Source organism: Dipodomys merriami, unplaced genomic scaffold, assembly GCF_024711535.1.
Source record: "Dipodomys merriami isolate MVZ:Mamm:240054 unplaced genomic scaffold, mDipMer1.0.p SCAF_71, whole genome shotgun sequence".
NCBI classification, from domain to species: Eukaryota; Metazoa; Chordata; class Mammalia; order Rodentia; family Heteromyidae; genus Dipodomys; species Dipodomys merriami.
Genome location: NW_027206302.1, coordinates 6,893,456 through 6,910,571, shown reverse-complemented (window position 1 = coordinate 6,910,571; position 17,116 = coordinate 6,893,456). Strand labels below are relative to the sequence as shown.

The following is a 17,116-nucleotide window of genomic DNA, read 5'->3' as shown; positions in this document are numbered from 1 at the left end:
GCCTGTTTTCAATATACCTGATGGTAGACAGAGGCAGTTAGTGGGGTGGATGAGAGCAGAGCCTTGATGTCTTGGCTTCTTAATGTATATAATGCCACCAGCACCCCTCATTTCAGTTGCTACAAGCCAGCCACTAGCTGGCTTCCCTGCTTTTGTTCTTGCTCCCTGATAGTCTATTTCCTATAGAGTTGACAGAATTTTTTTTTTTTTTCTGGTCCTAGGGCTTGAACTCTGGGTCTGGGCGCTGTCCCTCAGCTCAAGGCAGGCACTCTACCACTTGAACCACAGTGCCACTTCCAGTTTTCTGGTGGTTAATTGGAGATAAGAGTCCCACAGACTTTCCTGCCCAGACTGGCTTTGAACCATGATCCTCAGATCTCAGCCTCCTGAGTAGCTAGGATTATAGGGGTGAGCCATTGGTTCCTGGCTTGACTTTTTTTTTTGGTAGGTCATGGGGCTTGAAGTCGGGGCCTGTGCCTGAGCTCTTTTGCTCAAGGATAGTGCTCTACCACTCTGAGCCATAGCTCCACTTCTGGTTTTCTAGTGGTTAATTGGAGATAAAGAGTCTTATGGACTTTCCTGCCCAAGCTGGCTTTGAACTGTGATTCTCACATCTCAGCCTCCTGAGTAGCTAGGATTATCGTGTGAGCTACCAGCATCCAGCTGCCAGAATGACTTTTTAAAAACATAAATCAAAGCCAGCACTATAAAAACCATCCAAGGGGCTGGGTAAGTGGCTCAGTGGTAGAGTGCTTGCCTTGCATGCCTGAAGCCCTGGGTTCGATTCCTCAATACCACATAAGCAAAAAGAAAAAAGCTGGAAGTGGCGCTGTGGCTCAAGTGGTAGAGGGCTAGCCTTGAGCTGAAGAGCTGAGGGACAGCACCCAGGCCCAGAGTTCAGGCCCCACGACTAGATCAAACAAACAAACAAACAAACAAACAAACAAACAACAACAACAAAAACAGCCAAGCAAGCAAGCAAGCAAGAACAAGCAAGCACAAGCCAGATGAGGTCACTCTTTTGTGCTCTAAGGTTTTCAGAGGCTTGTGACATCGAGTTAGTTATTCGGTATAGGGCCTCAGAAGGCCACTACGTAATTTATCCCCTGCTACCTGTTAGATCTTATTGCCTACAACTTTATCATTACTTCTAGTGTGAAACCACCTGGAGATCTTGTTAAAATACAGAATGTTGAGCTTCATCTCTAACTTCTGGTTCCTAGTTCTGGGCTATAGGAAGTACCCAGGTGATGTTGTTTCTGGTGTTGGAGAGAACCACACTTTGAAAATCACTGAGCCAGCCAAATCAACTGATTGGCACACTTCTCAAACATTCCAGCCCCACTCCTGTCTAAGTGGATTCTTCCTCTGCCTGGAAGACCCATATATCAGCATGCCTTGCTCCTCTCATTTCTATCTACTGTCAGATTCTCAAAGACAGATCTTTCCTGACTCTCCCATTAAAAATACACTCTACTCCCAGCATTCTCAGTTCTCCTTCCTCTTTCTGCACTTCCTCCATAGTACTATTTGACATACTGGGTTTTACTTGTTTGCTCCTTGCTAACCTTTACCTCATCAGCACAGGAGGTGGGGATTATGTGGGCAGCTGATTGTTTTATATCAACTATTCCATTGCTGTCTACTCATCATTAAACAATACTATCTACCACATACAGTTGGATTACACGTTAACGTACGAAGCACTCTAAGCATAGTACCAGGCACCCAGTAAGACTGGATATGATTTTTACTAGGGGAATCAAAAGTATTTGGTGCACTGGTGTAGACATTCTGGGGCCTCATCAGGATGTTTTTCCTTCTAGTTGGGTCGGACATGGGATTTGCTCTCTACAGAAGATTCTTTGTCCCTGCAAATGGGTCTCCGGTGAGTTTACTTTCTTCCTTTTTTCTTTTTCTTCTTTTTTTGTGCTGGCATTGGGGCTTGAACTCAGGGGCCTGGGTGCTGGTCTCTTAGCTTTTTTTTTTTTTGTTGGTTGTGGGGCTTGAACTCTGGGCCTGGGCACTGTCCCTGAGCTCTTGAGCTCAAGGCGAGTACTCTACCACTTGAGCCAAAGCACTACTTACAGCTTTTTGCTGGTTAATTGGAAATAAAAGTCTCATGGATTTTCTGCCTGGGCTGGCTTCAAACCACAATCCACAGATCTCAGCCTCCTGAGTAGCTAAGATTACAGGTGTAAGCCAACTGTGCTTAGCCTTTTTTTTTTTTTTAATAAACATTTGTTTATTCATCAAAAAGGATAATCAAGTAGGGGTTACAACTCTCTGATGTAAGGCAGTCAAATATCCACTTGAAGGGAAAAAAAGAAATAGCCAACCCTTAAGGGCTGAAGGCAAAGCTCAAACGATAGAGCATCAGCCAATGAGCAAAGCAAGCATCAGGTAGGAGTTTGAGCACTGCTCTTGGACACACACACAAAAAGAAATAGCAACTTGGAAGAAAATACCTAAGGAAATCAGACCAGATTGTTCTCCTCGCTCAGCAATCTCATTGTTGCACCTGCCATGTTGGTAGCCATTCCCAAACAGGGGAGAAGATTTAAAAGTGGACTTGAATAAAGCAATGAAAATAGGGGCCTTCTAAATGTATAATACAAAGAAAACCAATAAAAACACATTTTCAGTTGTGCTGGGATTAATCTTTGAATTTGGTAGTTTGAGTGTTACTTTTTTTTTTTTTCTGGTCCTAAGCCTTGAACTCTGGGCCTGGACCCTGTTCCTAAGCTCCTTTTGCTCAAGGCTAGCACCACTTGAGCCAAAGTACCACTTCTGGCTTTTTCTGTGATTAAGAATCTCATGGACTTTCCTGCCCCAGCTGATCACAATACTCAGCTCTCAGCCTTCTGAGTAGCTAGGATTACAGGTGTGAGCCACTGGCACCTGGATGAGTATTACAATTTGTGTCTTCTTAGTTCATTTCTATGAGGTTTCCCTAGTAGGGGTCTCCCATTGTCACTGAATTCCTGTTCTCTTGTTGACATTCTATAGATCCATTCTCAATGCAAAGGTGATGGAGGAGAATGAGAAACAATGGTTTCAGAGTATATGTAAATGACATTTTTAGCTTTGAATGTTTTTGGAACCTCTCTGCACATGGAATTTGTGTCTCCTTTTAGCCTCTACTTCTTCAGACTCTTAGTTATTTGTATTTATGTAAGAGGGATGCAAATGAAATATGAAACTAGTGCTTGGTTGACTAATTTCTATCTTCCTCCCTTTTCTGCACAGGTGTCCTTTGCAGCTCACTTTGCAGGAGGATTGGCTGGAATGTCCATAGGTTACACTGTGTTTAGTTGCTTTGATAAAGCACTGCTGAAAGATCCCAGATTTTGGATAGCAATTGCTGCTTATTTAGCTTGTGTCTTATTTGCTGTCCTTTTCAATATTTTCCTATCCCCAGCAAACTGATCTGACTCTACTATGAGTCAGATGTGGGGAGTGGAGGGGTGTTGGGGAAGAATAGAAAACTCTGATGAAACAGAGATGTCCCAGCAAATACTAATGTTTTATAAAGATGGCAATACTGCACTCATCAGTCTAAGGGCTGTTTACAGAAGGACCTTAGGATTTGAGAAAGGGGCTTCTGAATGAGAGGGAAGGTCATTCCCTGGCATATAGTATATGTGTTTATATCCTATCAAAGACTTGTTCTCCTTGGAGAACAAGGGTTTATATTGGAGGTTGCTTGATAGAATTCCATGAGTACTGTATTATGTTGATAATAAAACCTTTTATATGCCTGTCAGAATCTTGATAATCACTTTTGTGCTAGTACTGTGGCTTGAAGTCAGGGCCTAGGTGTTGTTACTTAGTTTTTTTGCTCAAGGCTAGTGTAGTGTTCTATCACGTAAGCCATAGACCAACCTTTAGCTTTTTGTTGGTTAATTGGAGATGAATTTCATGGACTTTCCTGCTCAGGCTGACTTTGAATTATGACCCTCAGATTTCAGCCTCCTGAATAGGTAGGATTACAAGAGAGAGCCATCAGTGCCTGGCAATAACTTTCAAGTAGATTATATAATCTACTTGATATACGATTTATTATAGTGCACAAAATATCAACTTTTCCAAAAGAAGATATTATAAATTTTGAAACTTTTACATTTTGACAGTTAAAATATAACTCACTTAAATTTCTAAAAACTTAAGGGTATTTTTAAATTTTATTAGCAATTACTATATTATACACAATGTGCAGTCTTCATAATAAACATAAATATGTACACATATTTTTCTCTAATGAGATTTTTGTGTTTAATTTTAAAAGTGGCTATTAATTAAAAAAGGAGAAAAGGGAAGAAATATTCATCTGACATGGCCAGATCACCAGTTATGAAGAGAACGTTAATGGCCTGAAGTACAATGTAATTGTTAAAAATAGAAAACTACATAGGGGTTAAAATTTGTCTAACTGTGAAATCGGGCATGACCTATTGATTTGAAAGGCTGATGACTACAAAGTTATTTAATATGAAATATTTTTTTTTAATCTTTTAAATATCATATATTTCCCTTTATCTTTTAGCATTGCCAAACTCTCTCTCTTTTTTTAATTGCTATTATAAAGTTAATGTACAGATGGGTTACAGTTACATAAGTCAAGTAATGAGTACACTTCTTTTTGAACAATGTCACTCTTCCTTGCCTTCTCCAAGATTTTTTTTATCTCCTCCCCATTCACAAGTTGTATCAATAATTTACAGCATAGTGTCTAGTGAGTACCACTGTTACATTTTTTTTCCATTGAATATGAAATATTTTTTAAGTAGTAGTACAGGCCTGTAATTCCAGCATTCATGGAGTTGGAGGCAGGATGATGATATTGAGGTCCATCCTGAACTCAAACCTGGATTATTTTAAAAAATGAGTAAAATCAAAATAAAGAAACATGGGCTGGGGATGGTGGCTCACGCCTGTAATCCTAGCAACTCAGGAGGCTGAGATCTGAGGATTGTGGTTGGAAGCCAGCTGGGCAGGAAACTCTGTGAGGCTCTTATTTCTAATAAACTACTCAAAAAAACCAGAAGTGGTGCTGTGGCTCAAGTGGTAGAGAGCTTGCCTTGAGCAAAAGCAGCTCAGGGACAGTGCCCAGGCCCAGAGTTAAAGCCCCAGGGCTAGCAAAGAAAGAAAGTAAAGAACAAAAACAAAAACAAAAACAGAAAAAAAAAGAAACATGTGTCACCCTAAACAGTAATTTTTCTTTTTTTTGGGTCAGTCATGGGACCTGAACTCTGGGCCTGGGTGCTGTCCCTCAGCTCTTCAGCTCAAGGCTAGTGCTCTACCACTTGAGCCACAGTGCCACTTCCAGCTTTTTCTGCTTATGTGGTGCCGAGGGCCTCATGCATGCAGGGCAAGCACTCTACCACTGAGCCACCTTCCCAGCCCCTAAACAGTAATATTTTACTGGCAAAAATTGTAATAAAAGCATATATCTTCTGATGTCTTAAATTGGGCATCTTGAGTTAGAGGGGTCATTTACTAGTGTGATCTAGGGCTCACTGCTTTTTTCTTTTAGTCTGCATGTGTTCTTAAGAGTACTGGAAGCATTCTGTGTGCTTTCCAATAACGTAGCCATGGGCACAAGCAGTTTTTTAGATGCCTGTTAAATAATTCAGCTGCACTCACACACAGCTAGATTGCAAGTGTTCAATTGCTGCATGTAGCAGCTTACTACCTTATTGGACCAAGCACAGAGACTCTTTCCAGTGTTGCAGAAGCAGTTCTATTGGACAGTGGTATAGAAGAAAATGAGCTGAAGGGAGGTGATTTAGTTGATGGCTAACTATCCATTGTGCTGAACTGCACTGGACCTACCCAACATCTCAAAGAAACAAATCTAAAGAAGTTGAAGATGGCCATGGTGTAACTTCTAAGCATGATTTGCCTCAGGTTCACCTAACCTAAAACAGGTATGAGCTAATTTTTAGCTAGCTAAGAAAGTATTGTTATAAATGATTTTATCTTTTGTTTTTGTATCCATGTATCTTCTGCTTCTAAAAAATCTTATGTATGCTTAGTTTTCATGGCATTTGCTAAAGAGGATTTAATTTGTAAAGAATATATTGCTCCTTCTTTTAGGAAATACTTTAACATTCTTGTCTTGTAGGAGAAAATCCTTTCTTTTTGTGATTACAAGAGTGATGGGAAAATAAAACTCATATAGTTATTTAAAAATTAGGTTAATTATAATGCTACTACCTAGAGATTGAATTTTGATGAATATCCTTCCAGAAGTTTTGCATGCATTTCTATATATAAATTTACAGAGGGACTCTGCTATTTTACAACCTAAATCACATTGTTTTACATTAGTATAAATTTAACATTTCTACTGGTGCACAGAATCACACTGGAGGATGTAGAATTATTTAGTCTTTCTAGTGTTGTTAGTTATTATGGATGCTTCCAATTCATGACTATTATAAATCACAACATGAGTAATCCTTGCTTACATTTTAAAGTGCCTGGTTTCTTGGGTCAAAGGATGCAATTATTAATATGATAAAGCCAACAGATTTTTTTCTATCAGGAATACAATTAAATCTTAGATGGGAGATGCTTTGCAAGTCTTATAATTGTATAAAAAGCAAAACAAAGATCCAATAACTTAAGGGCACTGGTGGCTCATGCCTATAATCCTAGCTACTCAAGAGACAGATCTGAGGATCACAATTTGAAGCCAGTCTGGGCTGGAAAAGTCTAGGACACTCTCCTCTCCAATTAACTACTTTCTGAAAACAAGAAGTGGAGCTGTAGCCCAAAATATCAGAGCATTAGCCTTAAGTGAAAGAGTTCAAGGACAGCCCCAGGCTCTGAGTTCAAGCTACACACACACACACACACACACACACACACACACACACACACACACACACACACACACACACACACACACACACACACACACACACACACACACACACACACACACACACACACACACACACACACACACACACACACACACACACACACACACACACGTTCAAGAACTTTTAAAAAACCTGGGGCTGGGAAGGTGGCTCAGTGGTAGAGCGCTTGCCTTGCATGCATAAGGCCCTGGGTTCGATTCCTCAGCACCACATAAGCAAAAAGAAAAAAGCTGGAAGTGGCTCTGTGGCTCAAGTGGTAGAGCGCTAGCCTTGAGCTGAAGAGTTGAGGGACAGCGCCCAGGCCCAGAGTTCAGGCCCCACGACCAGACCAAAAAAAAAAAAAAGAACTTTAAAAAACCAAGGACTCTAAAACCAGTTATTAAAAAAGCCCAAACTATTACTATTGGTCATTCCTAATTTTTTTCTTGAACTCTGGGCCTGGGCACTACCCCTGAGCTGCTTTTGCTCTAGGCAAGTGCTCTACCACTTGAGCCACAGTGCCACTTCTGATTTTTTTGAGTAATTTATTGAGGATAAAAGTCTCACAGGTTTCCTGCCTAGGCTGTCTTGGAACCATGATCCTTAGATCTTAGCCTCCTGAGTAGTTAGGATTACAGGTGTGAGCCACTGGCACCCAGCCATTCCTAAGTTTAAAAAAAAAAAAATTTTTTTTTTGGGTCCGGTCATGGGATCTGAACTCTGGGCCTGGGCGCTGTCCCTCAGCTCTAGGCTAGCGCTCTACCACTTGAGCCACAGCGCCACTTCTGGCTTTTTTTCCTTTTGCTTATGTGGTGCTGGGGAATTGAACCCAGGGCCTCATGCATGCAAGGCAAGCGCTCTACCACTGAGCCACCTTCCCAGCCCTAAATAAATTTTTAAGAGAAAATAAATGAGCTCTTGATGTTTCTTTTATGGATATTTCATTTGTTTAGAGGAGAAAAAAGGATATAGTTAATACAGTTAAGAGCTGACTGTGGAGCCACAGTATTGAGTCTGAACACTAGCTTCAACTCTGTGTTATTGTGGGCTCATAAGTTGTACTTCAGTTTCAGCATCAGTGAGATTTGGTGAACAACCAATGAAGATATTCTGTAATTACAGTATGCTATAGTAGTTCTTTCCCTTGTGTAACATTTCCCATAGGCAAATGATATAGGATATACATTTTAAATGAAATGAATGAAAATATTATTTTCCTTTTGGAGTATTTTTCCTCTGAGATAACCTAGGATGTCTACTGTATGTGGTGTGTGTTTGTGTGGTGCTGGTACAGGGCTTGAACTCAGGGCAACTCCCTCTTCCTAGTGCTCTACCACTTGAGCCATATCTCCAGTCTAGTTTTTTTTTTGGGGTCCAGTCATGGGGCCTGAACTCTGGGCCTGGGCGCTGTCCCTCAGCTCTTCAGCTCAAGGCTAGCGCTCTACCACTTGAGCCACAGAGCCACTTCAGCTTTTTTTTCTTTTTGCTTATGTGGTGCTGGGGAATCGAACCCAGGGCCTTATGCATGCAAGGCAAGCGCTCTACCACTGAGCCACCTTCCCAGCCCCTCCAGTCTAGTTTTTTGCTTGTTAATTGGAGTCTCTAAGGCTTTTCTGTTTGGACTGGCTTCGAACCTCAGATCTCAGATTCCTGAGTAGCTAGGATTGTAGGCATGAGACACTATTAACAGACAGTTACTAAACTTAATATGAGATTTCCTGGGTAATGATCTAAGCAGACAAATTATAATTTGCCCCAGAGTTCCATTCTACAAAGCAGACTGAGTATCTTAAATAGGTGAAGTATTGCTATAAGGAAAACTTCTAAAATCCTCCCACTACATCAATGATTGATTTGCTTAAAATTATATCTAATGACATTCTAGTTCCATAAAATAATTAAGAATTTCTGGAGATTTTTTTTTTGTTACTGTTGGTCATGGGGCTTGAACTCATGGCCTGGGTACTATCCCTGAGCTTTTTTGCTCAGGGACAGTGGTAAGCTAGAGCTCTACCACTTTGAGCCACGGTGCCACTTCCAGTTTTTCAGTGGTTAATTGTAGGTAAGAGTCTCCTGTATTTTACTGCCTAGGCTGGCTTCAAATCACAATAATCAGATCTTAGCTTTCTGAGTAGCTAGGATTACAGGTGTCAGCCACTGGTGTCCAGCTGGAGTTCATTTTAACAGGATAAAAATTTACAACTTGCCGGGCGCCGGTGGCTCACGCCTGTAATCCTAGCTACTCAGGAGGCTGAGATCTGAGGATTGGGGTTCAAAGCCAGCCTGGGCAGGAAAGTCCATGAGACTCTTATCTCCAATAAACCACTGGAAACCAGAAGTAGCGCTGTGGCTCAAACGGTAGAGTGCTCGCCTTGAGCTGAAGAGCGCAAGGACAGCGCCCAAGCCCAGAGTTCAAGCCCCATGACACACACACACACACACACAAAATTTACAACTGCCAGAAAGAAACCAGAATATGCCTAATGTGGAATCTATATTTGAAAACCAAGCTGGGTGCTGAGGGCTCACACCTGTAACTCTAGCTACTCAGGAAGCTGAGATCTGAGGATCCTAGTTCAAAGCCAGCCTGCACAGGAAAGTCCATGAGGCTTATTTTTGTCAGTTGTAGGACTTGAACTGAAGACCTTGGTGCTGTCCTTGAGCTCTTTTTTGCCCAAGGCTAACACTCTACCACTTTGAGCTGTAGCTCTACTTCCAGTTTTCTGGCTATTAACCAGAAATAAGAGTCTCAAAGACTTTCCTGCCCACGCTGGCTTTGAACCATGATACTTAAATCCCAGCCTCTTGAGTAGCTAGGATTATAGTGTCACCAATGCCTGGCTCTGTGAGACTCCTATCCCCAATTAACTACCAGAAAACTGTTAAGTAGTGCTGTGATTCACAGTGATAGAGTGCTAACCCTGAGTAAAAAGAGCTCAGAGACAGTGACCAGGCCCTGAGTTTTAAGTCCCATCACTGACAAAAAAACAAGCTATCTATATTTCTTTATTAAGAGTCACATCTAATTCCTCTGGTTTAGTTAAACGCTACATTTTTTTTTTACTTTTTTTTTTTGTGGTACTAGGGTTTGAACTCAGAGTCCTGTGCATGTTAGATACCCTACTACTTAGGCTATACTGTAGCTTTTATGCTTTCAAAGGGTCTTACATTTATGATCAGGTTAGATTGAACCATAATCCTCCTATTTATACTTCCAGAATGAGATGATAAATGTATACCACCTTGCTCAGTTTTTATTGGCTATAATAGGGTCATATGAAGTTTTTGCCAAGAATGGACTCAAACCGCAACCATTCTAGATCTTTGTTTCCTGAGTAGTTAGGATTATAGGCATAAGCCACCTTGCATCTCCCTCTTGTGATGAAAGAAGGCTGAGACCTAGAGAATCAAGGTTTAAAGCCCTGGCAGAAAAGTCCAAAAACCAACAAAATGCCAGATAGTGGGCTGGGAAGGTGGCTCAGTGGTAGGGTGCTTGCTCACATGCATGAGGCCCTGGGTTTCAATTCCTCAGCATCACATAGACAATAAAAAAGCTGGAAGTGGGCTCTGTGGCTCAAGTGGTAGAGTGCTAGCCTTGAGCTAAAGAGCTGAGGGACAGCGCCCAGGCCCAGAGTTCAAGCCCCATGACTGACAAAAAACTAAAACAAAACAAAACAAAAAAAAAGGAAATGTGCTCTTTATCTGACTTACATAACTATAACCCCTTTGTATATCACCTTTATAATAACAATAGAAAATAAATTTTAAAAGATTGCAATCTGTTTAAAAAAAATGCCAGGTAGTGTGGGACTCAAGTGGTAGAATGCTAGATGTGAGGTAAAAAAACTAAGTGAGAGCACAAGAAGTGAAGTTCAAGCCCCAGTACTAGAACAACAACAAAACCCTATTGACTTTGGCTATTTTTTTAATGGTTTGTGGACAGATTTATTAGTATAAATTATTACATATTACTTGACAAATTTATGTGTTTCATGTCTCTAGCAGAAGGACACTAATAACAGCATGACATCTTTTCTTCTGATGAACAACAAACTATTATCAAAATGAAGCTATAACAATATAAACATAAAGTAAAACTTGCATAAAGAAAAAAACATTATTAGTTGTCAGCATATAGTATAATAATCACTCTCAACATGAAAGGAAATGTTTGGCAAACTTGATCTAATTTATAAACATGGTAGGGAATATTTGCAGATACTTTCTCACTAATGAAAAAGACAACATTGGTTAAAACACTTCAGAAACTTCCTAAAAATATGTACAAAAATCCTCAAGAAAATATACATAAAAAAGTAAATGGTACAAAATCCACATAATAAACATCAGTTGATCTGAAAAAAAAGACTATGATGATTTTCATTGTAAACTTGACTGGACTTAAAGATACCTAAGTCTGGTAAAGCACACTTCATGGTGTCTGTATTACCATTTCCAGAGATGATTAGAACAAGAGGGCTCTTGATCCAATGAATGGACTCATGCCTTGATGAGTTTATAATACGGTGACATCACTAGGAGGTAGGAGCCTATGTTGAAGGAGTAGGGAAGGGATGCCCTAAGGGGCTTTGTCTTGCCCTGGCCTCTTCTTTATAGGCACTCCTTTGCTCCTATTTGCCATGTAAACGGCTTGTTTCACCATGATGAACAGACACCTCTGAAATCATGAGCAAAATAATTGTTCCCCAAGTTGTTTCTCTCATGTATTCAGTCACAGTGATGAAAAAAGAATGGTAACAAAGAAGCTATATAAATATATAAGAATCTTCCACAAATGTCTAGTAGGAAAATACTAGCAACTAACAAATTAATTTTTAGTGGCACATTAACCACATTACTTTAAAGATATTTAAAATTAAGTCTCCTGGCTTATTAGAACTACATCTTGATTTATGCAAGGAACCAAAATAGTTAAAAATAAAAAAAAAGATAAAAGTTACTACCCAATGACTAAAAAGGACACTACCTCATGTCCTATTACTTGAACCTTAGAGGTTACTTCAACACTTCTTTTAGAAGGTGAAAATTGGAAATATAGTCTAAGTTCAAATCCTAATGAAATAAAACAATCCATAGTCCAGAGGTCTATTTTAAGAATGACTCACTAGTAAACATAATATACTTGTAACTTTCAGAAAATCTTTTTCAGTTTGAGCAATTTCTAGAGCAGTCTATAGAAATGACTTTGCATCAAGCTCTTCATAAAACTTTTTTGTAGGATTCCATCACAGGAGGAATTTGCCAGAACGTTGTTTTTAATGTTCACAAGATTTTTTTTTTTGTCCTAGGTAAGCTCTTAGTTATGGGATGACAAAAGACTTTTGCACATTTCTTCTTACCACAGTGGGCCATTTTTCATTTGTGAATTCTGTGAGATGATTACAGACATCCTTAACACTTTACACTGATTCTAATTCTCTTTCCTCTGTACTGTCATGTTTGTTAGAAAGGTCATGTAACAATGAGGCATTCTCACATTCTATTTTAGAATTCTCTACCTTGTGAGTCCTTTCATGTTTCTGAAGGGAACCAGAACAAGTGAAGGCTTTCCCACATTGCTTACACACATAGGGTTTCTCACCAGTGTGAATTTGTTCATGTCTTCTAAAATTACTCAAAGAAGAAAAAGCTTTTCCACATTGCTTACATTTGTAAGGTTTCTCTCCACTATGGATTTTTTCATGGCAACGAAGGGAACTGTGACCAGTGAAGGCCTTACCACACTCCTTGCATTTATAAGGTTTTTCTCCAGTGTGAGTTCGTTCATGTATTCTAAAGGAACTGGAAGAGCTGAAACCTTTCCCACATTGCTTACACAGAAAGGGTTTCTCTCCAGTGTGAGTCCTTTCATGTCTTCGAATGGAACTTGTACAAGGGAATGCTTTCCCACATTGCTCACACACATAGGGTTTCTCTCCACTGTGAATGCTCTCATGATATCGAAGGGAAGTGCGACTAGTGAAGGCTTTATCACACAGTTTACATAAATAGGGTTTCTCTCCGGTGTGATTTCTTTTATGTGTTTGAAAGGAATTGTAATAGGTGAAGGCTTTCCCACATTGCTTACACACATAAGGTTTCTCTCCTGTGTGAGTTCGTTCATGTTGCTGAAAATTAGTCAAGTGACTGAAGGCTTTCCCACATTGCTTACACACATAGGGTTTCTCTCCTGTGTGTGCTCGTTCATGCCTTCGAATACTACTCAAAAAAGAAAAGGCTTTCCCACACTGCTTACACACATAGGGTTTTTCTCCAGTGTGAATTCCTTCCTGGTATTGAGGGCCACTGGAACAAGACAAGGCTTCACCACTTTGGTTATACACATTTGTTTTCTCTTTGTCATTTTTTTCATGTATTTGACTATAATTATGACTCCTGAGGGCTTTCTCACATTCTGTATGTTCAAAGGGTTTCTCTTCAGTATGAGTTGGTTCATGCTTCACAAAGCATTCAGGATAACTAACAGCTTTCCCATATTCCCTGCATTTATACAGATTCTCTCCACAGTCCTGATATTCATAAGGCTCATGTCCAGTTTGAACAGTGATAGGCATACTTAGGAGTGAAGGACCAATGAAGACATCACCACACACCTGGCTTTCAAACCACTTTACTCCAGCAGGAGTATCATTCACAACAGGATCTGCAATCTGGCTAAAGACTTCTTCACCTTCTTCACTATGTTCACAGAGTCTCCTGAGCACTTGACTTCTTACACTTCTTCTGAAATTTCTGTAGTCATCTTCAGTGTTCTGGTCTTCCTGTGTTTTTCCTAAAGAAGTCAGGTTCCTGAGGATTTCCCACATCACATCTCTATAGAGTTTCTTCTGGGAAGGATCCAGTAAAGCCCACTCCTCTGAGGTGAAGTTCACAGCTACATCCTCAAAGCTCACAGACTCCATTTTTGGCCTCTGTGGTACTTAGTATCTTCCTCTTGGACCCAGGGGTCAGTGAAGTTCACAAGAGCAATGGAGGATAGGCCAGTTGGGACACCTCTCAGTAGTCAAAAGAGGAAAGTGAGTAGGGTAGTGTCAGAAAGGAAGACTCAGAAAGTTATGGAGCAGTTACAACTTTTTCTATAAAACAAACTTAATAGGTTTGTAAGATCAAATCAATAATTTTAGGAACCTGTTTGTAGATTAAGGAAATCAACCATAATCTTCAGCTAAATAAAATTACTTCTGATAGGGAATCCTATAACTTTCATTTTTGCTGCTGAGGAGTGAACCCCGTACTTCAAGCACAATACGCATATACTCCACCACTGAACCATACCCCACCACAACAATTCTATTCTTATTTTTTTGTATTGGTCCTGCATCTTGAACTCAGAGCCTGGCCCCTGTCCTTGAGCTGTTTCGCTCAATGCTAGTGCTCTACCATGTTAGCCACAGCTCCACTTCAGTTTTTTTGGTTGTTAATTGGGGATAACAATCTCATAGACTTTCCTGCCTGGGTTGGCTTGAAACCATGATTTTTTTAGATCTCAGCTTCCTGAGTAGTTAGGATTATAGATATGTATGAGCCACCAGCACCCAATTAATAATTCTATTCTTAATAGACAAGATATACTATGTATCATCTTTTTTGTACTCGTACATGTGATTTTAAATCTCTTAAACCTGAAATATGTTCTGTTATAGATTATTACTGCTATTTGTAGTAAATGTGAAACAATTAACACATGAAAAAAAGATTATTTGTGCATATTTTGGCTATAGGTTTAAGAACTACCGCTCTCTTCATAATGGAAGATTTTATCTGCCTCCTATTTGCTATGATTCAGAGCTACAATGGCTGAATAAACAAATATGGGGGACTGGAACCTTCTTGGAGGTGTTCTGGAGGAAGTCCATATTCACTCTACCATGATTGGAAAGATCTGGCTCACCATCTTGTTCATATTTCGCATGCTTGTTCTGGGGATAGCAGCTGAAGATGTCTGGAATGATGAACAGTCTGACTTCATCTGCAATACAGAACAACCAGGTTGCAGAAATGTGTGCTATGACCAGGCTTTTCCTATCTCCCTCATTAGATACTGGGTTCTACAAGTAATATTTGTGTCTTCACCATCTCTGGTCTACATGGGCCATGCTTTATATCGACTGAGAGCTCTACAGAAAGAGAGGCAGCGGTTAAAAGCTCAATTGAAAAAAGAACTGGAGGAAGTAGAGTTTAAAATGCCTGAGGATCAAAGAAGACTGGAACAAGAGCTTTGCCAGCTGGAGGGGAAAAGGAAACCAAATAAAGCTCCACTTAGAGGAAGCTTGCTTTGCACTTATGTGATACACATTTTCACTCGCTCTGTGTTTGAAGTTGGGTTCATGACTGGACAGTACTTCCTATATGGATTTCACTTAGATCCTCTATTTAAATGCCATGGCCACCCATGTCCAAATATAATTGATTGTTTTATCTCAAGACCAACAGAAAAGACAATATTCCTATTATTTATGCAGTTCATAGCCACAGTTTCACTTTTCTTAAACATTCTAGAAATTTTCCACCTTGGTTTTAAAAAGATTAAAAGAGGGCTTTGGGGACAATATAAATCAAAGTATAAACATAATCAATACCATGCAAACAAGTCAAAGTTAAACGTAGCCAAATATCAGGGCACACCAACAAATTCACTGAAGAGATTCTCTTCTGTATCTGATGACAACTTGTTGGTGGAAAAACCAACACACACAGCAGTACACCAGAGTTTAAATTCATTTTCTGTGTTTCAGGCAGCTCCTAACAGTCACATTTTGGATGAAGAGGAAAATAATGGGATGTGTACCCTTAGTACCAGCTGTAGGGTCCTTCATCCTATAGACTTAGGTAACAAAGGCACTCATAAAGTATCTGGAAAAGAGGTTAGTGGTAAGAATTTAAGGAAACAAGGAGGAGATTCCCAACCAGTTGACACTCCTGATTCTTTAGGACAGTTATCCTTTGAGCCAAAGTCTGTTAGAACCTACAATAATCCTCCCAGTAAGTCAGTGTCCCTGAGGAACAACTTCATTGGTAGGCGGGTTTCCACAGACCTTCAGATCTGAACACATGCTGTCTTTTGGACATTCTATATATTATTCCCACCACAGAAGTTGCCTAGTGGTGGAGGAGGAGGAAGTAGATAGCTGTTAGACAGACAACTGCTAGTTTCCTTCAGAAACTGAAACAGCTCTAATTTTGAAAATTCCAAATTAAAAAACATAGGATAACTAAACCAGGATTTCTTTATCCTCTCTTCAAAATATGTGAAAAACTTATTTAGAGGAAAAAAAAAAAAACCACATGCTCCAAACAGGGGCTAAATGGTTTGGGATCAAGTTTTCTTGTGGCTTTGTTAATTTTTTCTTGATCTGTATAGTTTTTCCTTTTAGTTAATTTTTTTCCTTTGGACACGAAATTGATTTTGTTTGCTCTTGTATTAGAAAACTTAGAGACTTGCTGTTGAACTAACACTTGCAAACTGACGGGTGTTAAGTACAATCACAATGCTACCTGGCAAATAAAAATGTTAAAAGGGGCCCAGGCTGGCTTTCACAGGTTTTGCAGCCTGGGGATTTACTTCCGGGATTGGAGTCTGTTTCGGCTCTACTCCTGCAACCTGGCCCATTTACTACTTGTCCTACATGGGTGGTGTGAGGATTAAAACGAAAACTGTTTAGAACGCGGACCGACACACAATTCTAGCTCAAAAGCGTAGCTTGTTAGCACACGGCTTTTCCAGAGGCCCCTGGAAGTCAGCCACAAAAACAGCTTTTCACAGGAAAAGCCGGGCTTCAAACTCGATCTAACCAAACACTCCCTGCTCCAGTCACGAGCGCCCGAGCCCCCTGCGTGCGTCCAGCGCGTTTTGTTCCCCCTTCTCTTTTTTCGGACGAAAGCCAAGAAGCCCGGCACAAACAGATAGGCCGCCACGACTCCCAAGGCCCAGGTCAAGAAGGGGCGTCCTCCACCTCCCCACCCCCCAGGGCCAACCCTCCCCAAGCCGCGGGCCCGCGCTCCGGCCCCGCCCCGGCACCACGCCCACCTGGGGCCCCACCTGGACACTTGCGACGAGTTCCCGAGCCCAGGCCTCTCCGCTCAGCAACCGCCGCGCCGGGGGACCGGAAGAGGAAGGCTAGGGGGAAGGAAAGGCCAGCCGCAGGGGCGGGCGTACGCAGCCTCCCTGGGCTCCGACTGCCATGGCAGAGGCACGGCGTCCTGGTCGCCATGAAAACAGGCCC

At 40.7% G+C, this 17,116-nt stretch overlaps 2 protein-coding genes and 1 pseudogene across 3 annotated transcripts in view; 2 read left to right on the top strand and 1 right to left on the bottom strand.

The window, feature by feature from the left end:
* Rhbdl2 (rhomboid like 2) overlaps window positions 1–4,466 on the top strand; it is a 50,340-nt gene extending 45,874 nt beyond the window's left edge. For both annotated transcript variants that reach the window (XM_070008868.1, XM_070008867.1), the window contains 2 exons: window positions 1,827–1,888; window positions 3,250–4,466. In XM_070008868.1, the coding sequence (XP_069864969.1) occupies window positions 1,827–1,888; window positions 3,250–3,429 (242 nt within the window). In that variant the 3' untranslated portion in view covers window positions 3,430–4,466. The remainder of the gene's footprint in view (window positions 1–1,826; window positions 1,889–3,249) is intronic.
* A 6,094-nt stretch (window positions 4,467–10,560) lies between these two features.
* Window positions 10,561–14,861, bottom strand: LOC138818036 (zinc finger protein 627 pseudogene; annotated as a pseudogene).
* On the top strand, window positions 14,705–17,014 carry Gja9 (gap junction protein alpha 9). The gene is made up of 2 exons (XM_070008774.1): window positions 14,705–15,757; window positions 16,862–17,014. Exons 1-2 carry the CDS (start codon window positions 14,705–14,707, stop codon window positions 17,012–17,014), a joined length of 1,206 nt encoding a protein of 401 aa, XP_069864875.1.
* The last annotated feature ends 102 nt before the right edge of the window (window positions 17,015–17,116 follow it).

Excerpts from the sequence above, each read along its gene's own strand:
- Gja9 (XM_070008774.1), top strand. The coding sequence starts at position 14,705 with ATGGGGGACTGGAACCTTCTTGGAGGTGTTCTGGAGGAAGTCCATATT. Across the intron at positions 15,758-16,861 it reads ATAAAGTATCTGGAAAAGAG|GGCCAACCCTCCCCAAGCCG; the intron begins GTTAGTGGTAAG and ends CCCACCCCCCAG.